This window comes from Condylura cristata, unplaced genomic scaffold (genome assembly GCF_000260355.1).
Source record: "Condylura cristata isolate star-nosed mole 26May11 unplaced genomic scaffold, ConCri1.0 scaffold00008, whole genome shotgun sequence".
NCBI lineage: Eukaryota > Metazoa > Chordata > Mammalia > Eulipotyphla > Talpidae > Condylura > Condylura cristata.
Window position 1 is genome coordinate 3,989,329 of NW_004567109.1, and position 22,368 is coordinate 4,011,696.

A 22,368-nucleotide genomic window follows, 5' to 3' on the forward strand; every position below is an offset into this window, starting at 1 on the left:
TTCTCTCTGAGCCCGTGCAGCGGGGGTGCTGGGAAGTGTAGTCTTTCTCTCTGAGCCCATGCAACAGGAGCTGGTAAACACATAGCATCATGCTCCAGGGGATTTCTTTCTTTTTAAGATTTATTTATTTATGCACTCAAGAACTGGGGTGTAAGCCAGAGGTGCGGGGATGAGAGGATTCACCAGAGACAGAGTGGGGACCAGAACAGGCAGATTGATTGAAATACACTGCTGAGGGGAGCAGTGGGTGGGTCAGGAGAGGTCTGCTGCGCCCTGTGGGCCACTCACTCCCTGGCCAGGGGTGGAACTCGAGCTGCGGTGGCTGTGGACAGCTTCACGGTGCTGAGACTTCACCCCTGCGCCACCGGGGAGGGTCGCCTTCTTCCACTTCTTTTTGCCAGTTTTTATATTGGGACGTTCACTTCTTTTTCACGCCCTTTTAGTGAGCGCCGGGGTGTGGGCTGGGAGGCAGCCTCTTGCCCTCGCCACTGGGGTGCTTTAGAAAGGACCACGTGTGCCAGCTCCCTGCCCAGCAGCGGCCTTAGCAGTGTCTCCGCTCACGTGCTGGACGTGTCCGGGGTTCTGGGGTCCCTCCCCTCACCGTCCCCCATCCTCTGTGCCCTCCTCTGTGCCCCTCAGATGACCTCGTGGAGAAGGTGCCCTGCACGCTGACCTCCGCCCGTGTCTGCGGGTGCCGACCTGGCATGTTCTGTGTCACATCAGCCAGCAACTCCTGTGCCCGCTGCTCCCGCCACTCCACCTGCCCACCAGGGACGGTTGTCAAGTTCCAGGGTAAGCACCCCCCTCACCCCGGGACCCCCCTCACCCCGGGACTTGCACCACCTCACGGTGACTTCCACATGGCCTTGACTGCATGCACTGTACTCCCTGCCAGTGTTCGCTAGGCGCCCTGCACCCCTCCAGCCCTTCTGCGGCTTGTCTTCAGGCTCAGAGAGACCCCCAGGCCTGAGGCACAAGCCTGGCTGAGGAGGTCTTGCTTGACTTTAGGCCCTGGGCAGAAGTTCCCTGATGTCCAATGAACAAGAAAGGGAGCCGCAAGCTTCTGTCCTGGCAGTGTCCAGAACATTCTGATTGGTTTCTTCACAACTGAGACTTTAGGAATTAGAGGCACCTAGAGACTGGGCACCTGGCCAAAGACCTGGAAACTGGGTTTTCCAGCTTGCTGTGTGATTGCAGGCAAATTTCTTACCCTCTCTGGACTGGAAGTTTTCTGACAATACAGGAGGGCTGATGGCCAGAGAAGAGGTAAAAGCCACAGAGCCTGTGTAGGTGGCTTTAGAGCTTCTTTTGAAAAGGGGGGGCATGGCAAGTGGGTGGGCTTCGAATCACAGCCCAGACCATAGCCATGTGGGGTGCAAGATGAGGGAGCAAGACAAGTTTAGAGGGAGCCATGGACGACTGCGGCCCTCTCCAGCCTGGTCCTGTTTCCCTTCCCATCCCTCCACCCCTCCACCCCCCCATCCATCCTCCCTTCCCATCCCTCCACCCTCGCCCCCTCTACATCCTCCCTCCCCCCCCCAGCCAGCACACTCAGACCCATAAATGTTGCCTTCCAGTTCTTCCCCACTCCCATGCCCGATGCAGTTCCTCCTCCTGCAAGGCAGGCGTCCGGGCGCCCGGCGCCTGTGTCACTCACACGCCTGCCGAAAGCGCCGTCCTCCCTCGTTCTAATGACACCATCCTTGGCTAAAAAAATAACAACATCTTTGTGCCTGCTGGCCTTTCCAGGTTCCCCACTTGCCGGGTTTCTGAGGTGAATGAAGCAAAGAGGAAACCCAGGGCCCTCGCTGTGCTGCCCAAGGGGCCCGTGGCCCTGGCAGACCCCTCTGTCCCCACCTTTCAGCCTCTCTACCTTGTCTCATAGCTGCCGTCAGGCTGCTGACTGGGGACCAGGGGCGTGTGTCCAGCCCGTCGTCCCACAGCAGCGTCCGGGGAGGGGTCCATTCGGGGCCCCTCCTCCTCCAGCCTGGCTTCCAGCACCAGCCCTGGACCTACCGTCCAGCCCCCTCGGGCTCTGATCTGCTCCCTTGGGGGTGCAGGGCTTCTCCTTCCTTTGGGCCTTCGCACAGGCTGTTCCCTTTGCCCGACACACCCTTCCTCCTTGCACTTGGTCAGTTGCGCTCCCCCCACCCTCTCCCCCCAGCTGTAGCTTCCTGAGGTCCAGGCCCCCTGTGCTCCAGGTGTCGCTCTGATGGGAGATTGGAGCTGGGAGGGGGGGGCAAGTCTGGCTGGACTCTCGCTGGGGAACACAGGATACTCTGTGAGGGGCACGCAAGGGCAGGGGCGGGTGGAAAGCGCTCTGGCCTGGGCCAGCCAGATACCTGGGGCTTTGTACAGTCTTGCGGCTGAAGGGGTATTCCCGCCCCTCCCTGGGCCTCAGTTTCCCCCTCTGTAAAATGCAGTTGGGGAGGGGGTTGTTTAGCGACAACATGGGCTCTCTCGGTGGTGTTCCTGAAATGGCCACATGGTGGCACCAGAGGGGGCTTTATTGCCCCTAGAAGGAACTCGTGGTACCCCCGCCCCCCTCACCTCCTCCCAGAGTGGTACGTGGGGTCACATGCACCACTGAACCCCTAAATGTGGCCAGTTGCACTGAGATGCACTGGCAGTATATAATAGCCGCTGGATTTCAAAGACAAAGAAAGAAAGACATCTCATGAATTGCTTTTTATATTGAGTCCCTGTGGACCTAAGATGGCAGATTTGTTATTTAAATTAATTTTTTACTTCCTTTCACTTTTTAAAATGAGCCTGTTAGTAAACTGAAAGCATCATCATTAAATGAACAAGTTAAGACCACAAGTGACTCCCACTATTCCGACTGGCCAGTGCCCAGTTCCTGCTCCCACCTTGGGGCTGTCCACCCTGGCAGAGTGCTAGATTCCTGCCCCGGCTCCCACCCCCTGCCCCTCGCGGGCCTCCCCAGGGGGCAGCTCACAGGGAGAGCAGTTTGGGTTTGGGATTCAGCCCCAGGCTACACCCACCTGGGCTTCCTCCCCAGAGATTCTTGCAACCCGAGCCAGCTGGCAACATGTTCACTCCATTGTCCAAGTCAGGAAATCGAAGTCCAGGCTGACAGGTAAACGGAGCGAGGATATTCGAGCTGGTTGTTATCACCCCATCACATCCCTTCAGAGACAAGATCAGTCAGCCATGCCTGACCCCTTCCACTGGGCCCTCAGGGGCCAGTCCTGCATGTGTGAGTCCCTCTCTAAGCGAAGGGACAGGAGTCCCGATGGGAAGAAAGACCCCCGTGGTGCTTACTGTGACGCTCGTTCACCCTGTCACGGTGTGGCAGGCACACCAGGCCCGCTGTGCTTATCTTGGCCACGGCCCGTGAAAAGTGTGTCGCAATCATTCGACTTACGTGGCACAAGTAAATGGGTAGGATGCGACAGAGACAGCAGATCAAGCCAGGTCCACCTGATGGAAAAGGTCCTTGTGTTTTCTTCTCTACTCCGCTTCTGCCCCGGAGTCTTACGAACTCTCTGGGCTGCAAGTAACAAAATTCCAGTTTGGGGAGGTTCCTGGAGCAGTGTAACTGGAGGATCGCGCTGGGTAGCGTCAGGCATGGCTGGGGGCCAGGAGCTCTTTCCCAGCTCTCGTTTCTACGTCCCGCGCACGTCGGTGTCTGTGATACCTACCAGCAGCTCCAGGCGAAGGCAGCTTCTCCTAGCTACATTTTCAAAATCCAAACCCAAAGGAAACGCAGCTGTATCTCTTAGGCATGACTCTCAGAGCTCGAGGAGTGGGCTAGTGGAATGATGGGTCAGTCCCGTCGGGCTGCGTAGCTCCTTCCGGGAGGGAGTGGGTAGTTGGTTCCAGCCCCTCAGCACAGATACGAGGACTGCTTTACCCCAAGGGGGAAGAGCTGCTGGGCAGCTGTGACCTCCAGATGGTGCCTGCGTTTTCCAAGTGCCCCATGCCTTCTCCGGTGAGAAGTCTACCCAGAAGCGCGGGGTTTTTGCTATCAAGTCTGAGGACTTTCCATCTCCCGTCTCCCTGCAGGTACTACTGAGAGGGACACTGTCTGTGAGGCTCCTTCTCCAAGGACCAGTCCCAGGTGCACCACCAGCTCAGAGGACTGCAGGGCACCAGCCAGGTGACTCCCGGCACCCTTCCATCTAGCTGACCTCGGCGTGGGGTGGAGCGAGGACTCGCTGCCCAGGGCACAGCTGGGCTGGGTGGGCCGGTGTGCTTTAGCCCAGGATGTCAGGAATCCGGGGCCCTCTCTGCCAAGCCCACATCGCCCGAGGCCCCCACTCCGTTCTGAGCACACTGGAGACACAGGACCTGAACACGGGGCTTCCTGGAGGCTGTGAGGCCTGGGCCCCCTCACGATGGAGACGGTTTGCCTCACGCAAAGACCTCCCTGGCCCATCAGCAGAACTGTCAGTCTCACCTCTGGCTTCCTCCTCTGCAGCACCATCCCCCTGACCCCGCCCGCCCTGATCTCCCCGGCCAGCTCTGATGCCAGGACCCTGCTTCTTGGAGGGCGCACCTCCCTTGCTCCCAACTTCCCACCCTCTGAGGGGAAACCCAGTCCAGATTCAGGTAATTTCTCCAGGGAAGCTGTGAGTTGTCTTCGGGGCTCCTGTGTCTGATGGCTAGGTGGCACTGAGCTGTGGTCTCCCCCAGTTTGCAGGGGAGAAGGTCTCAGGTCTGACCTGGGGCTGGGACCTCGAGCCAGAGAGGCTGGAGGAGGGGGCTCAGCCGCTCCCCCAGTTCCGGGCTGGCTCCGCTGTGCCAGCTCTCTGAGGCAGCTGCTGCCAGGCCTTCTTGCCATGGGCAGAGCAGGTGAGCCTCTGTTCGATTCACCCCTGTTTCCCTGGAGAAGGTTGGGGTCTCTGAGTTTCTTCCTTTTTAGTGCTCAGTAGCACAGCGTGTTTTTTTTTTTTTTTTTATCTTTGTGTAGAACTGGGGATTCCCCAGAGACAGAGTCGGGGGCAGAGTAGGCAGATCTACTGAAATACACTGCTGGGGGTGTGGTGTGCAGCCGGGAGACTGGGCTCTGTGGGTCACTCCCCACCTAGGGATTGAACTCCTGCCGCAGTAGCTGCTGATAGCTTCATAGTGCTGAGGCGCAACCCTTATACCATCGGGGGACCCACACACCCCTATTTTTGAATATATACACAGTTTCTAGCTATTTGTGTTCTATCCACTTTGGGGTGGTAGCGAATAATGAAACAAGAGTCTTCGTGTGAATGTATATATTTTTATTTCTCTTGGGCTCGTTTATTGGTGTCAACAAAGTTTTTATAATTCTGGGGGTTCCCCTCTGTCCTATGGCTGTGTTCAAAAGATCCTCTCCTGCCCGTGGTTTATCTTTTTACTCTCTTTACGATATCTTTTGATGAAGACGTGGTGTTAATTTTAATGTGGTCAGATGGATTCATCATTTTCTTTCTGAGTTGTGTTGTCTGTGGTGAAAAGCTTTTTATTCCATTGAAGACTTGAAGGCATCTTGATGTATTTTCTAGGTTAATTATTGTTCTGCCCTTTCCATTTAGATCTGTCTTCCACCTTGACTTTGTGAATGGTGCGAGGCAATGGTCATGTTGAAAAGGTGTCCACGTGAGTGACCAGTCAGACCAGTACCATATAGCAGATAAATTGTCCTTTCCCTGCTGTTTCCATGACATCTTTGTAAGCCCAGGGTCCGGTTATGTATTTGTCTGTATTCTGTTCCATCAGTCTTTTTGTCCAGATTGTGTGGATACCGTCCTGTTTTGATAATCATAACTTTTCAGTTACTTCTCTGACTATGTTCTTCAACAGCCTATCATTTTAGAATCAGCTTTACAAATTCTGCAAAACACCCTCATGGGACTTTGTGTAGGGGGCATTGACTTGAGAGAGAAGTCAGTGAGACTCTGCACCTTTACAGTATTGAGCCTGTGGCATAGTCCTACATTCATTTAGTCCTGTAAAGTCTTCCAATAGTATCTTTGAGCTTTTAATATAGAGATTTTGTCAGATTTCCAGGTATTTGATATTTCTGTAGGTCTGAATGGTGTCTTTTTCAGCATTTCATATTCTGTCATTTTTAGTATTATTTTACTATTGGAAATGGCCATAGTTAATTATATCTCACCGTTCATAATTTCATGTAATTCAACCTAAGCATATAGACATTTCACTGACTTTGATGTAGTAACATTATACCCAGCTGCTTTGCTGACCTCACTTACTACTTCTGATGCTGTATGTGCAGATTCTTCTGGACTCTTGTGTGCTCAATGACATCACTTATCCATGGCAGCCTAATAGCTTCTTTTCAAAGCCTTCCCATTTTTATTTCCTTTTCTTGCCTTATTGCATGACTCAGGACCACCATGAATGGAAAGTGTGGTTATGGGCGTCCCTACCTGGTTGCTGATCTTAAAGAGAAAGTAGCAGCTGAAGTTTTGAGTGGGACAGTGAATAGTGAGTCAGCAGAGGGCCAGGCAAAGTGGAAATGGTGGTCTCAGAAGGATCCTTCTGAGCGGATGGGGGGGCCGTTAGGAGACTGTCCTCTCCTGTGTGGCCTCAGACACAATCCTCCCCTCTCTGAGCCTCAGGATGCTCCCTCAGGGGGAGGCTGGATCTGATTGCAGAGTTGGGGGTGTCAGGGATTGGAGGGAGGGAGGCATTTGCCAAGCAGCCCAGCCTGCAACCGCTTTGCTTCTTCCCCAGGGCTGTCGCCACGTCTGCTGTGCCCTCCGGGGGCCCCTGACTGCAGGAAGCAGTGTGACCCCGACTACTACCTGGACCGGACGGGCTTCTGCATGGCCTGTGTGAGCTGTAACAGAGGTGAGGAACTGTCTTCCCTGCAGGGCTTCCTTCCAAGAGCAGAGGGACCTCAGAGAGCTCCTGGGGTGTGGGGGTGGCCATGCTTGGTCTTGGCTCAGCTCTCAGGAGCCCCATTCGCCTCTCTGGGATTCTGAGCACTCAGCATCTGGGCTGCTCGCAGGACCATGGATGCAGATTTTGGTGACCCCCTTTAGGGGTGTCTTCACCCTCTCCCCCTTTCCTTCAAGGAAATGCCACGAATCACCTCCCTGTCCCAAACTTGTCTCATAGCTTTTCAGGACTCACTCCAATGCCCAATGGTGACTGTCCCCATTTTATAGCAAATGAGGCTTTGGGAAGCTGGCACTTGGGGGTAGCAGGACTGGAGTTGGATGCTGGTGTCTGCCACCGGCTTCTGGGCTCGGGGCTCTCCTTTGTGCTGACACTACACACCTCTCTGGACAAGCACTTATTGAATGACTGCTGTGTTCATGGCAGGTGGCCCCGGCTGGACCTGTGGCCAGCTCACTGCAGCTCCCATGCTGGGCCATCCAGGAGCTCGGGGTGGAAGGCTGCCAGGGCCCAGCCCACAGAGGTTGCTAGGGAGCGCGATTCCCGCATCTCATCTGGGGGGTCTCTCTCTCTCGCAGCCCCATGACCAGGTGAAGAGAGCCCAAAGAGCAGAAAACACAGTTCTTTGTCACTGGGGCCCTTGTCTGTCACTAAGACCACCTCGCCAATTTTCTCAAGGCTTAGTGGCAAGAAACCAGACCATGTTTTTCTTGTATTCATGTTTTGCGGGTCAGAATTCACCAGGGTGATGCAGGAACCACTGGTCTCTGCCCCATGATGTCAGGGTCTCAGCTGGAAAATGCACAGGCCGGTGGCTGGAGTTCTCTGAAAGACATTCCTTCATGATCTGGGGGTCAATGCAAGCTGCTGGGGGGCTCCTGCTCCATGCTGGCCTTTGTGTGGCTTGCTTGGGCTTCCTCCAAATGATGACTGCTTCCAGGCACAAGACAACTGGGGGAAGCTGCGTCTTTTTTATGACCCAGCCTCCGAAGTCACCACAGCATAACTTCCAGCACTTTCTGCTGTCAGTGCAGTCTCAGCTCCCACTTCAGCTGAGGGGAGGGGCCAAATGGTCCTTCGGGGCGGGGGGGGGGGGGCTGAGTTCTAGGGAAACAGATGGGCTCGGAAATATGGCTGTGGCATATACGATCTCATGGCCTCCATGTCATATGCAGAGATGGCTCTGTCCCAGGAGCGCTTCCATGCCACAGTCAAAGGCAGGTGAGAGCTTGCCCCGGAATACATGCTTACCTGCAGCATGGACTCTGGAGCCCACGTGCCTGGGCTCAAGCCTTGACTCTGGCACTTGGCAGTAATGGACTCAGCAAGTTTCTAAACCAGGCGGGCCTCTGTTTCCTCATCTGGGAGACGGGTACATTCACGGTGCCATCTGAGAGATGTTTTGGGAATCACACAGCTGGCTGGTCTGGTTGTGCAGCTGGCTATTCTGGGTAGCATGCCCACGATGCTGCCTGGCACCGTCTGTCTCTCGGGAGTGTCGCTGCTGTTTGGCATGAGCCTGCCCACTGGTGTGAGCGCAGCTTCCCGAGTCTCCTCAGCTGCTGTCGCTCCAAGTTGCAGGAAGAAACTGTTGTAGGCCTGGTGATTGGCAGGCTGAGCATCCAGCACCCTGCCTGCTGAGAAATGTCCTTAGCGAGTGGTCAGTCGTGTCTGATCCACGGATGTTTTCTTTTACAAAACTTAAGTGTTTGTTTTATGTTGTGATTTTGAAGTAAGATTTTCCTTGGGGGGAAAAACTTTTAGCATCAAAAATATATTCAAAAGTAGAGAAAATCAGGAATGGTTATGGATGACCACCCGTTTTTTAAATGATCAAGTCCCGGGCACTCTTGGCTCATGTACACCCAGGCCCACTGACCCTGTCCTCCGGGTTATTTCTTCTAACAACTTTTTTTGAGATAGAATTGACATTTGACATGACACACAAGTTGAAAGTGCACGGTTAGAGAATTTTCAACACTTGCCATTGGGACCATCACCTCTTTCAAGGCAATGGACTGTCCATCACCCCCAAACGTCTCTCGTAGTCCCTGTCACCCTGACTTCCATTCCCCAGCCCTACCGCCATTCCGTCCAGTCACTCTGCTTTCTGTATTATGGGATTGTTTGCCTCTTCTAGTATTTTCTTTTTCAAAAGATTTATTTATTTATGCACACCAGAACTGGGGTACAGGCCAGAGATGTGGAGGTGAGCTGATTCCCCAGAGACAGAGTGGGGAGCAGCACTGAAATCCAATGCTGAGGGGCCAGTGGGGAGACAGGAGAGGTCTGCCGCACCATGTGGGTCACTCCCGGGCCGGGGATCAGACTGGTGCTGTGGTGGCTGCAGACAGCTTTTAACCCGTTGTGCCACCAGGGAGGGCCCCACCTAGCATTTTCTATGATTGGATTCATGATCATAGAAATTCTGTTCTGTTGTGTCCGCCTTTCTGCATTCAGCATCATTGTTTTGCGTGTGCCACGAGGCCTGATTTGTTTCCTTGTGGGATGACCCCTAGAGAGATGCTCCTCGGTCTTCCGGGGGAGACTCTGGACCCCCTGACCCTCCTCTGTGTCCCTCAGATGACCTTGTGGAGAAGGTGCCCTGCACACTGACCTCCGCCCGTGTCTGCGGGTGCCGACCTGGCCTGTTCTGCGTCACGTCAGCCAGCAACTCCTGTGCCCGCTGTGTCACCGGCCCCACCTGCCCGCCAGGGACAGTTGCCCAACTCCAGGGTAAGCACCCCCCACCCCCAGCCAAGGGGCTGAGGTCTGTGCCCCGACCTGTGTACTGTACCCACTCCCGGCCGGACAAATGACCTTCAACCTCCACCGCTAACGCGGTCTGGCTGGGCTTTGGTTTTTCCTGGAGCAGTTAGGTCCGGTGAGTAGAATAAAATCCAGACTTGGCATTTTGGTAAGAGGCACCGATGATTTCTTTTCTTTTCTTTTTGAATCCTTCCTCCTGAAATTGCTGGGCTGGTGAAATCTTGGCTTACTTGCAAGGTTGTTTTATTAACTCAAGATAGAGGAATATGACGTTTACAAAGAGACTGCCAACGCTGAATGGCGAGGACTTGCCAGAGAGCAGAAAAATGAATCCTTTGCAGTGAGTAAAAGAGGGTGGTTGACTTCATCACCAGATCAGTTTTCGGCACATTTTTAGAAGGCAGAAAGCAGCGGAAAGGAGATGGCGTACAGAGAAAGCGGGGAGAGCTCACCCCAGAATCCATTCCATGAGGCTGGAGTCGTCTAAAAGCCAGTCCTTCAGTGGCATTCATTGTGAAGAGAAAGAACTTGCTCACAAGATGTCCAGAGAGGCTCTGGATTTGTGACCCAAGAAAAGGGAAAGATGGAGTGGAGAATTGAAAAGTGTAATGGGCCACATCTTCATCTTCAAAAAAAAAAAAAGCATGTGCATTTGTAACAGTGGTCTGAAAAGAATCAACTTTTTGGCTAAAGACACCAAAGGAATCGCTAAGGAAAGCGAAGGCCTTGCTGCACGGCGTAAAGCCCTCTCTGTGTATTTGGGAGCTCCCCATCAGTAGGATGGTCACCCTGAAGTGAAGACCCCCAGCTCATACTCCCTGCCACCGACACAGGGTCCCCAGGCAGGGGAACCCCCGGTCCCCCTTTAACCCAGCAACCGGAATACTCAGCATCGCCCTTTTTCAAGCATATGAATGAGCAGTGAGGACGGCAAACTTAAAAGGACAAGCAGCAGTCTGGAGGAGGAACACAAGATACTCAAACAGAAAAACAAAACCCAAATGAAACAACAATCAGAGAGCTTTTCAAAATGTAACATGTCCACAGACGAATTGAAGAAGTTCCATCGATAAAGGGAGAATAGAATGCTGTGAAATGGGACAGCAAGAGAGCAGAGGGCAGAATATCAAAGCTGTCAGGAAGCTGGCTCTTCATCAACCTGCCGCCTCCAGTGCTTGGCTTGTCGCGGCATCTGCTGCGTGTGTGCTCAAGGCTTGGCCGCTGCAAGCATGTTCGCCAGCAGAGGGCACTGGAGAGCCATTGCGGAAGGAAGGTGGCTTCTCACCGCCTTTGGTTTTTCTTGCTCGGTCTGTGCATAGTCAGCAGGGCTGCGGGTGGGCACATCGGGTGGTGGTGCCCTACCCTAGTCACGCTCCCAGGGTGGATGAGCCTTCAGCAACCTCACAGCCACATACCACACCTGATGACCACCTTGGTGTGGAGTTCCGAGTGGAGACACTTGCGTCCTTCAGGCCTCATGTCAGCACTAAACTCCCCACCAACCTCGGGCATGTTTCCATCGTCCTTCTGATGGTCACTGTGAGCTCTAGGTCCTGAACCCACAAGGGAACCCCAACTGTCCCTGTACGCCTGAGCTGAAAATTATTAAAGGATCTACCAAGAACAAAGCAGGGTGAGTGAAAGTTACCCACATCTACACAGAAGAATTGTATCATCGTTTTGAAATCTATTCACCAGTTGATGGATATTTGGGTTGTTTCCAGCTTCAGCTTATTATGAATAAAGCAGACATTCTTATATAAGTCTTTGTGTGGACTTATTTTTAATTTTGTGTGGATAAACACCTAGGAGAAGGATGAGTGGGTTACTGTGCTGGCCACACAGAATGTCTCTGAAACCAGTCGAAAGATGGGCACCTGTGATCTGATCCAGCCACCTAGAACCACAGGGACAGAGCTAGAGTCAGAACCCAAAGGTCCTGAGCCGCAGCCTAGAGCATGCTCCATTGGCCACATCTGTTTACAAGGCAGAATTGAAATACATTTAGGTATAAAAGGGTTCAGGATGCTTTTCCCTATGTGTACTCTCTTTGAAAGCTATTTGAAGACATAATCCAGCTAAATAAAAGGAAAACACAAAAGCAAATGAACAAACATAAAAGAAAGCCATGGAATTTAGAAAACAGTGATTCTACCCCAGGAGAACAAGGATTGATAGCCATGCTGAAGACCAGTGAACCCAGATCGGAGCATAAAAAATAGGACACCCCACATCCTAGTGATCACCTCCTCAGGGGAGCCTTGTGGTCAGATGAAGATGAGACCCTCTAGTGGACCCCGCATGTCCTGTTGTGACCCCACCAGCCTTGGATTCCTGTGGGTGGGCACGTGCTTTGCCACGGCTGTTCCCAGCTCTCACTGTAGAGCTTGGTATATAGTAGGTGCTTAATAAAGAGTTGTTGCATGGAAGGAAAGAGGGAGGGAGGGAGGAAGGAGACAGAAAACTGACACAGAGTGGGGTGCCCTGGGGCTACTATGCTGTATCCCTCTGGCCCACCCCACTGCCTCTGGGGGATCTCCAGTCCCTGGTGGGTGGGGCTTCTTGGTACTGATTCTAAGGCTATCTCCTACAGGTGTGACAGAGCAGGGCGCCAGTGAGCTATCTACTTCAGGGACCCCCTTTGACTGTAGACCCTACCCAGAAGACCAGACACCCTCCAGGTGAGCCCTGCCTTCTCTCCCTTGGGCCCCCAAGCCCCCACCCGCACATCCAGGGGATGCCTGGGAGGCTGCTGGGCTGGGCTGGGCTGGGGCCTGGGTGGAATCTCCCTGGGAAGCCAGAAGGTCACTTGGGGATGTGTGTTCAGCTCCGTGCAGACAACGGGTGGGGAGTGAGGGGACCCAGGCGTCATCTACACAACCCCTGTAGAAAGGGGACTGTTCCTGAGCACACGCTCCCTTTTTCGATCCGAGTCACCTGTCTCACCTGTGGCATCTTTCCCCAGCACCATTCCCTCCCTGACCCCGCTGGCCGACTTCCAGACCATCGAGGGACAGGAAGTGACCTCCTCTACCGAAAGTCCCTTTCTGTTGCCAGGTAACCATCACCCCATCAGCGCGAAGGAAGCAAGGCTTTCCTCCCAGGATTGTCCCCGGGTGACAGTGTCCACTGGGTGGGGAGGGGGCGCCAAGATTGTGCTCCTTGAACTTGGGCTGGGGCTCTGGCTGCAGGTTGGTGTTTTCCTTTATTCTTGTTCACAGCTTCATTCCCATGGCCCACAATAGCTGCTTAGAAAATATTGGTTGAATGACTTCACGACCTTAAAAAGTGCCTTCGTTCTTCTGAGCCTCAGTTTTCTCACGTGTGACAGGGTTTCTCGCCCGTGATAGGATCGTGAGCAGCAGCCTGGGGTGTGTAGCTGGCACGTCACCCCGCTGCCCGCGCCAGGCTCCTCAGGCCAAGTCCGATATTGGGGGCTGCAGTTCTAGTTCTCGGCACTAGATGGCGGTGGCGGCCAGGGCTGGCCTGCCCCATCCCATCCCCACTGACTCAGCTCTGCGCGTTAACTGTCCTCAGGACATTCTCACAGGCTTCTATCTGGTGCTTAATATGCTTTAACACCTGACAATGGACTTTAACGAGCATAATTAAGTAGAGGATCGCATAAGCAACCCAAGCAAAATAGGAAGCGAGGAAGGACCAAGATGGAGAGAAGAGCACTGGTTGGCGGCTTGGCGTGTGAGCCGAGGGGCAGTTCTGCCCGGCGCCTTCAGGGTGACCTTGGCTGTCACTTGACCTTCTCCAGCCTCACTTTCCCTTGTTTGTAAAACTGAGCCAGTAATGGAGCCCTGGGCTGGGGGTGTTGATTTGCGCAGAGACCCTCGCGGCGTGCATGGAAGCGTGGAGACCCCTGCGCATCTGGGGGGAGCTGGGAGTCGGCAGGCTCCCTGGACAGGACACCCTCACGATGCCCTGTCCCCAGGCCTGGCGGGTGGCGCACCCGCCTCTTCCGCAGCCCCGTTGCTGCTTCGCTCTGGCTCCTGCACCCCTCAAGGCCTCACCCCTAGAAATGATGTGCTTTTCTCTCAATTATCTATATTTTTGAAGGGTTTCCTGGAGCCAGGGGGGTCCAGGGAGGGCAAGGCTGGACCACATAGGTACGCTGGGTTGCCACCCGTGGCCGGGTGGAGCCCGTGCCCCAGGGGCAGGGACTGTCCTGCCTGACTGCAGGGGGACTGGGGCCCGCGTGGGCCAGAGTGCAGCGTCCTCTGTGTTCTAGGACATGTGCTCTCCTGGGTCTTCCTGATGCTGACAGTGGTCTTGGTGGCCAGCGCCTTCCTCCTGTGCCACCAGCGGGCCTGCAGGAAGTGGATACGGCAGAGTGAGTGGGCGCCTCTGGCCGCGGGGAGGGCTGCGGGCAGGGCGCTGTGCCCGGTCTGGGCCTCCCCCCACTGCCCCCTCCAGCTCCCCACTGTCATTTCAGAGCTTCACCTGTGCTACCCTGCCCAGACCTTCCGGCCCAGGCTGGAGCCTGTGGGTGAGTGCCCAGCTGTCGGGGTGGGGGGGCGGGCTGGGGGCTGCCGCCCGAGTCCCCCAGACACAGCAGTTCTGGGGCTCCCCCGGGGCTCCCTCAGCTGGCTGCCCTCACACAGTGCCTCCTCCCCTGCACGCTCCTGTCAGCACCGTTTGCGTGGAGACTGCGGGAGGGTTGAGAACCACTTCCCTTCCCTCTTTCCTCCACCGCACACAGCAGCGCCCTGCCCGCCTCCCTCCTCTCCTCCCTCCTCCCTTTCCTCACCCTCCCCTCTTGGTGGGGCAGGTGGGGGTCAGTGGGGTGGGCTCACAGGGCTGGAATCTGGTCCTGCCCCTTGCAAGCTGCAGGACCTTGGGTGAGTGACTTAATTCCTCTGGGTCTCAGCTCGCCTGTATGGTGGGGACAGTGGGACCTGCTTCGGTGGGCCTGTGGGTCAGTGGTGACAGGCCACTCAGTGCTTGAGTGTGCACATGGTGCCCTCATGGTCAGGCAGAGAGCAGGGCTGCTGGACAGGCCAGCTATGCCTGGAGCCCTTTTCCTGGTCAGGAGACCCGGGCCTTTTGAGTGCTAGGTTGTCCTGAGCTTCTGCGGGCGCCCCGCCTCCCGGCCCCCTCTCCCTGCAGGCTCTGTGGGCACGGGCAGGGGCGGCCAGCTGGGCCGCTGGCTTCCCTCTGCCCGGATGCGGGGCCCTGGCAGGGGAGGGAGGCACAGCCAGGGTCTGAGCTGTCCTTGGAGGGGCTCAGGGGCCCAGGACCCCTGGGGCGGAGGGTCAAGAGTCCATGAGGAGGAGGCAAAGCTGAGAAGGGCTGGCTGGGCGAGCCTGGGCGTGCCTGAGGACAAGGAGATGGCTGGGGGGGGCGGGGCGGGGGGGGGCAGAAGCCAGCGCACAGGCCTGTTTTGAAGCTGATGGGTTTCACAGGCAGGTGCTGTGCGCCCTCTGCAAGGGGGGTTTTTGTGTTTTGGTAGTTTCAAGCCTTTTTCCATGAGCTGTCAGCCTCACATCTCATTGAAACCAGGTTTGCTTTCTTGACATTTTTCTAGTATTAGAATTTCCATTGCCGTCAGTTTATTTTTTTCTTCAAACTTTTGCGATAGCAGTTTTGTTAATACAGAGAGAGAACAGGCAAGCACCTTTCCTCAAGATGTCAACCCAACAAGGGGCCGAGACAGACTCGGTGGGGCCACCCCGCTTGGGGCTGTCGCTGACCCTCTGGGCCTCTGGCGGCTTCCTTGGGTCCGACCTGGGCTGGGAGGAGGTGACGCCTGTGGGCACAGGCTGAGAAGGGACCGAGCAGCGGTCCCTGCTTTCTCAGACTCCGCCGCCCCTCCCCCAGTGGCTGCCGAGGCTTCTGCTAAATGGCTCCCTCCTCCTGTACTCACGTGGCCCCTGAGCACCGGGGTGCAGCCCCGTTCTGGCCTCACAGACCCCAGCTTTCAGGCCAGCGTCAGCTGCTAAGGGCCCAGGGCCAGCAGATGGGACGTGCACCCGCCTCCTGGTTCTGGGGCCCCTGGCACAGGAGGAGGGTGCGGGCCGGTGCCCCGGATGCCCACCTGTTCTCTTGGCTGACTCGAGAGAGCAACTGTCCAGGTGGGGCCTTTGCAGAGCTCGGCCTTTCTATCCCTCCCAGGGCACCATCGGCCTCCGGGTCCCAGGTCTGGCCAGGAGGGTGAGGTTGGCGGCGGGGGCTGTGTGAAGGCCCCTGCCCTCCGCACCGTGGGCATGAGGCTTTGTCTGGGTCTCGGAGGCTGCCGAGTGGGCGTCCCGCCTCTCGGAGAGACGAGCTGCACCTCCCTAGGGCGCTGAACAGGCCTTGCCAACATCCCCTGGGGAGAGTCACGCTGGGCTGGGAAACACTGTCTGGAATTCTTGCAACTTTCACCCGCCTTAGTCACCAGGCCTCTGTGACTTCGGGCAGACTTCAGCTGACATCTCTTGTTTGTGTGTCTTGAGACGATCTCAGAGTTACAGAGGAGCACACACAGAGCCGGCTGAGTAATTCCGACTGGCCGTCTCGTCACCTGTGGCCTTCGGCCGAACATGGGCGTAGCTTGGCGTGATCAACAGGAGAGCTCTCGGCGCCTGCCATCACCACACCCGTGCTAGGCCTTTCGTCCTCCCCCCGCTCAGTACTGACCTTTAGAACAAGGGGAGCCGCTTGGGAGTCTCAGGCGACCCCCAGGGCTCCTCCGAGCCGGGGCGGGTCCTCCGCACTTTGAAGCCTGTGCCTGCCCCTGACCCTGGGTCTGTCCGAGGTCGCCTCCTGCCCCGAGTCAGGCCGCGGAGCCCCCAGCGAGGCTCGAGCTCCTCAGGCCTCTGCCCTCCCGCTGTCGCCCACTGGAGCCCGTGACGAGCGTGGCGTCAGCAGGCTCCTGACTCTGGGGTCACTGCGAAGTATTTTGAGGGAAAGTGCTTCCAGCCAAAGGGAATCACCCAGCGCTCCTCAGCCTTCCCTTCTCTTCACTCATTTATCCGTGTGGATCGAGGTTACTCGCCATCACTACTTAACCCATATTCCGAGCACCCTGGGGAGCCCCGCAGCTGGCTCCCAGGCCCTGTGTCCCATTCTTTCCGCTAAGAAGCCTCTCCTGTGCCCGGGACCCAGCGCTGCCCTGTCCCCGGGCTGGTGCCCGCTTCTAGGGGCAGCTGTGCGCAATCTCCCTCCGTGACCGGCACGCTCCGTCCCGCCCTGGTGGGCGCAGGGCTGTGTGGGCTGGGCGGCCACGCAGCCACGCCAGGTGCGGCGCCTTCTGGGTTCCTTTTCGCCCTGTGGCCGGCTGTGTTTCTGAGCGTCGGCAGCCGGTGCCAGTCTCCGCATCGCGTGACGGGTGCCGTGCCCTGCTGAGTCCCGGGACCCGCCCAGGGCACTTCTCCTTTTAGACTTTTTTTTTAAAGTTCCCTCACACTTTTTGACTGTCTGATTTTTTTTTTTAAATTTATTTATGTATGCATACAGAACTGGGGTACAGGCCAGAGGTGTGGTGGGCGGGAAGATTCCCCAGAGGCAGAGCGGGGAGCAGAATAGGCAGATCGACTGAAACCCACTGCTGAGGGAGCAGCGGGGAGACAGGGGAGCTCTGCTGCGCCCTGGGGGTCAGCTCTGGGGCTGGGGATCGAACGTGCACTGAAGTGGCTGCGCCTTGACCCGCTGCACCACCAGGGAGGGCCCCTCTTTTAGACTTTTACCATTTTAGAGCAGTTTTCAATTGGCAGAAAACTCGAGAAGACAGAACAGAGTTCCCAGGGGCCCCACACCTGTGCCCTGTCAACGAACGTCCTACCTGACCATGGTGCTCAGGTCACAGTGGTCAGACGACCAGCTGTCCGTGGCTAGGGCCCCTCTTCCCTGGGAGCCCACCCAGGCCCCCCCGTGACACCAGGCCGCGTTCCTGGTCTGCTCTGGCTGCCGGCGGGCTGTGGCTCTCCTTGTCTTCGATGACCTCGGCGGTGGGAGGCGTCCGGCCAGGATGGCGCGCGCCTACCTGTTTGGCTTCTGGTGTTTTTCTCCTGGTGGGGTTGGGGTGGGGGCGCGGGGAAGAGGGCACACAGGTGCGCCGTGTGGCCCAGGGGTGCCTGCCCGCTGGGCTTACCTCTGGCTCCTTCCCTTTCCAGGCCCCTTTGCATAAGAGCCCCGCTTCCAGACATGAGGCTGGGGAGGGGAAGTGCTGCGGGGGGCCGCGCCCCAAGGCCCCCCGCTGCCTCCTGTTTACCTGCTGGCTTCCAGTTTCTGGTTATTCTGCATCTCGAGGCACAACAGCCTCCTCGTTTTCTTCTGGTTATTTCCTGAGGGTGTGTCACCGGAGTGGCTTGAACTGGGTCAAAGGCTGAGAGGGTTTCTTTCTTTTTAAAAAATCATTTATTTTTGAGTAGAAGAACTAAGGCGCAGGCCAGAGGTGCAGGTGAGAGGGTCCCCAGAGACAGAGTGGGGGGCAGAACAGGCCGACTGACGAAGCCCACTGCTGAGGGGAGCAGCGGGGAGACAGGAGAGGTCTGCTGCGCCCTGTGGGTCCCTCCCTGGCCGGGGATCGAACTCAGGCCGCCTTGGTGGCTTGCTGAGACGTCACCCACGCGTCGCCAGGAAGGCCAGGGTGTGAGGTTTTCATTTCCAGCTGGCTGCTGAGAAGGAGCTAGAGCCAGAGCCGGACAACTGGCTTCCTGGCTGCCTGCGTCCCCCCCAAAACTGAGTTTGACCATGTGGATTATTTGTCTCATCTTGTCATGTGCTTTTCTCCCTCTGTGGCCACCCCAGGGCCCCGGCACCCAATCCCAGTTGGCTGTTTGCAAAATCTCAAATCACTGTCAGAGTCCAAGACCCGGACAGCAGACGAGACCCCCTGGTGCCGTGGGGGCCGTGGATGGGCCGCGCCTGGGAGCGTGCCACCCACCAGTTCTCAGAAGCAGTGACCTCAGCCCGTGCCCAGTCTAGAAGGGGCCTCGTCGCCCTCACACTACCGCGACTTTGCCCGTCAGACGCCCCCTCGCCGAGGCCCCGCATTGACCGAGGCCCTCAAGCCCCCCCACCCCCCACGCCAGCCCCTCTCGTTTGTGTCCTTGCGCTTGGTGGGCTCCCAGGGAGCGTCTCAGCTCGAGTCCTGGACCCCAGAGCTGCTGAAGCCAGAGAATGTTCTGGAGGTGCCTCAGCTGGTGTACCGGGCACCCCAACAGTGTAGCCTTGGTCAGGGTGCATCCCTCGCAGAGGCTTATTCCAGGCCTCCAGAGGGTCCTCTTTGGGGACCCTAAAAGGTTGTGGATCCCAAGAGGATGGCGGCCCCTGGGAGTCCTTGCTCGAGAACAGGCCGGGAACGTGGGCACCAGCTCCCCTTTCTCAGATGGCCAGTGGGTCACGGTTAACTGCCAATGTCTGCTTGGCCGTGGCCTGCCCCGTTTAATAGGAGGGGACAGCCGGAGTGGAGGGTGGGGCTGGGGCCAGACGATAAAGAGGGCGCCCTCCGAACGGCCGCCCCAGCCGACCAAAGGCAGGACGGGGCTGAGGGGTGCGCCCTCGGGGTGGTGCCGCTTTCGGGCACACGGTTGAGAACTGGATCCACCTGGCCTGGGGAAAGGGCTCCGGAGTCTGGGCGCAGGCATGTCTGGCGCCTGCTCTCTCTCATCTTGGGGTCCTCCGGGCAGGGTGGGATTCCAGGTGCTCTGGAGAGTTGTGGGCTCTTCGGGTCATGGGGTCTTTGAGGGGCTCTGTGCATTTGCGTGTGTGTGTCTGTCTGGTGGGGACCCCTAGGGAGGGGTTCATGGTACAGGTGGCAGGGGAGAGGGGCTTCCTCATCCCCTGTCTGCGCTGCTGGTGGGGCACTGGACTGGGGCACCCCCCAAGTGCCTGCTCCCCAGCCCTACCCTGCGGGGGTATGCGGGTGGGGCCTTGGCCCCGGGTGGGGTGGGGCAGGAGCTCTTCTGCCAGATCTTCCTGGTGAAGTTGCTGCTCTTCTGTCTTGCAGATTCCAAGCGTGGGAAGAAAGGCCCAGTAAGTCTCCAGCCACCCCCACCCCCCTGCCCCTTCCCGCCCCTTCCCTACCAGAGCCGCTGCTCTCCAGCCGCTGGGCCGTGGGGTCAGGCTGGGTCGGGCCCCTGAGCAGCGAGCCGAGACAGCGGGGCCGCCAGCCAAGCCTCGCGCTGGCCAAGGCCTTCCAGAAAGGCCTGCCGACCGCAGGCTGGGCTTTGGCCGCCTTGCTGCAGGCGTGGTCAGGGGGAAGGCGTGTCTGCTCCGGGCTTCTCCTCTTCCAAGATTCCTGCCCCGCAGCGGGGCGACACACCAGTCGCGCGCCTGTTGTAGCTGGGCCACGGCTCCTGCTTTCTCCCAGGCGCTCTGGGCAGGCCTCGTGGCCGGCAAAGGCGCCGTCGGGCTGTTTTACACTAGGGAAGCTGAGGCAGAAGGGTGGCCCCTCTGCTGGAAAAGAGCTAGCGGGCCGGGCCCTCGTCGTGTGACTCCAGAACCCGAGGGCCCAGGCCTCCTGGGAGGACGTCGGCACTTAAAAAAATTTTTATAAGTTACTTTTACATCATTTTGTGCATTTTCCCATCTCAGTTGCAATCCCATCACCAAATCACCCGTGTGCCATCAGCACGTGTATAAGCGCTCGCTCTGCTAACAGCAGCCACCTGTTAGGGTGCTTGTGTGAATTAGGGTGCTAATAAGCAGTACCAGCCGAGAGTGCCTGCCTGTTGTCCTCATTGCTGAGACCACGTGAAAAGCTGGCAGCTCGCACCCGGAATCTGCGTGTGGGACGGAGTCAGGCCTCCCGGCAGACAAGTGCCAGAAGCTGGAGGCAGCTTCAGGCAGACTCACGGGGTCCAGAGAGGAAGGGGGGCTTCCCCGTTTGGAACTGGGGGGGCTGGGGCTCCCCACTGCAGCACCGTTTCCCTGTCCACAGGAATTGAAGAGGAGCCTCTCAGTGGCACAGCCGAGCATGGCTGTGGGGTTCACGAGCCCCCCACTGGTGGAGACCTCCTCTCTCGTGGGGGCGGACTATCTGGAGAGCCAGCGGCTGCTGGAAGCCAGCCCATGCGGCACCCCCCCGCCCCCCAGCGACCCCTCTGAGCCCCGGGCGGCCTCGGAGCACACCAACAACAGGATTGGTGAGTTGGCCTGTTTGGGGGTTCCCGGTGCGGTCAGGGCCAAGGGGGCAGCGGGGGGCGGGGGGCAGACTCGGGCTGGAAGGCCCAGCTTTGTGCTGGGAGTAGGGGCGCTTTCGGTGAAGGAGTGAACCAGTGGTGGCCAGTGCAGCTGTCTCTGCGCCCTTCACCCCAATTAAAATTTCTGCGAAATAGGAATTACAGTGCTGACCTCCGAGGTCCCTTGAGAAGATTCACAAACTAGTGCGTGTGAAGGTATCCCGGTGAGGTGGGGTGACCTTGGGGAAGGGGTGCCCTGGCCTGGCACCTGCTGCCATTAAAGTATAACATGACTGCCCCAGCCCCGACAGCGAGCCCCTGAGGGGGCCAGGAGGACGACAGCCCCAGAGCAGACCTGCCCAGGTCTGGTGCCTCGGGCCCGGGGCAGACGGGCGCTGCTGTGTTTAACTGGGGAAGCTGCCCGCAGGAGGGCGAGCTGATTCCCCCAGGACACCGCTGCTACACGGTGCACCTCCACCCGGGGTTCGGGGGAGAAACCCTGGGTTTGTCCACACCACCCTGGCTCTGCAGAGGCAGGCGCGCTCCTCTCCAGCCCCAGCTCCCTCAGCCTGCCGCTTGGCCCCGGTGCCCCCGGGCCCCCCTCCGCCCTCCTGCCAGCTTGGTAGAGCCCGGTGTCCCCAGCACGTGCCTGCTGGTATCACACCCCTGCTCGAAATCCACCAGGGGGGCCCTGTCATGGCTGAGTTCCAGGATCCTTGTCCCGGCATTCAAAGCTGGTCACCAGCTGCCCCCGCCAGTCTTGCCCTGACCCCTGACCTCCGCAGTGGCTGTGCCCTGAGTTTGGGGTGCCTCCTCTCCCTCCTGCGCTTCTCTGTGCGAGCTGCTTCCTCACCCGTGTAGCCAACTCCACCCTCCTTGAATCTAGTGAATCCCAGATATCCTTGGGCACAGTTTATTTGCCTCCTCCTCCAGGGAGCCCTCCCTGACCTTTTCATGCTCCCATCTATGCTTCGTGCCTCTCTGCTTTGCTCCCCGTATCCCAGGCTGCCCCCACCCAGCAACCTCAGTACTTAGAATTTGCTGCGCCCCTCCACACCCCCGCCTCCCCCCAACCTCGCCCCATGCGCTAGCTGTGGGCGGGGCCCCATGCCTGTCTTCTCTGGAAGGCGAGGCAGGGCTGGGACAATATTAAAGAGGCCTTTGGAATCATCCTGCACGTCTCCATGGCAGGGTGGTGGCTGCGGCTCTTTGGGCAGTTTTCTGCATCAAACTGAAACTTTTGCCATTGTAACTTCCAGCAAGTTTCATTTGAAAAGAATGCATTTTGGGAAATACCACCAAAGGCATCTCCTTCAAATTTCCTGAGAAGACCTAATTTGAACGTTTGTGTCCATGCTGAGTACAGTGACTGGAACTGGGGGGTGGGACTCAAGGGGTGTTGGGGGGCGGGGCAGGGCGGAAGGAGGTATTAGGCATGACGAGCCCTCGTTGGCCTGTAAACCTTGACTAGGATGTGAAAGGAGGTTCTTGGGGGGCACCAACACGGAGGCCCCTTTGTCATCCTGACCCCACTCTAGAGGAGCACTCACCTGTATTGCCCAGTGCCCCAAGGGGACCAACTTTAGGCCTGAGCCTCTTCCCCCAACCCCACCCC

At 57.5% G+C, this 22,368-nt stretch overlaps 1 protein-coding gene across 1 annotated transcript in view; it reads left to right on the forward strand.

Moving 5' to 3' along the window:
* The first annotated feature begins 689 nt into the window (after nt 1-689).
* The window catches only part of TNFRSF8 (tumor necrosis factor receptor superfamily, member 8), a 23,523-nt gene continuing 1,844 nt past the window's right edge, over nt 690-22,368 (forward strand). Inside the window, exons 1-11 of the mRNA XM_012722077.1 lie at nt 690-792; nt 4,030-4,123; nt 4,445-4,575; nt 6,700-6,816; nt 9,451-9,603; nt 12,230-12,317; nt 12,602-12,693; nt 13,877-13,978; nt 14,081-14,134; nt 19,580-19,605; nt 20,513-20,717. Coding sequence (XP_012577531.1) covers nt 705-792; nt 4,030-4,123; nt 4,445-4,575; nt 6,700-6,816; nt 9,451-9,603; nt 12,230-12,317; nt 12,602-12,693; nt 13,877-13,978; nt 14,081-14,134; nt 19,580-19,605; nt 20,513-20,717 — 1,150 coding nt within the window. The 5' untranslated portion in view covers nt 690-704. The remainder of the gene's footprint in view (nt 793-4,029; nt 4,124-4,444; nt 4,576-6,699; nt 6,817-9,450; nt 9,604-12,229; nt 12,318-12,601; nt 12,694-13,876; nt 13,979-14,080; nt 14,135-19,579; nt 19,606-20,512; nt 20,718-22,368) is intronic.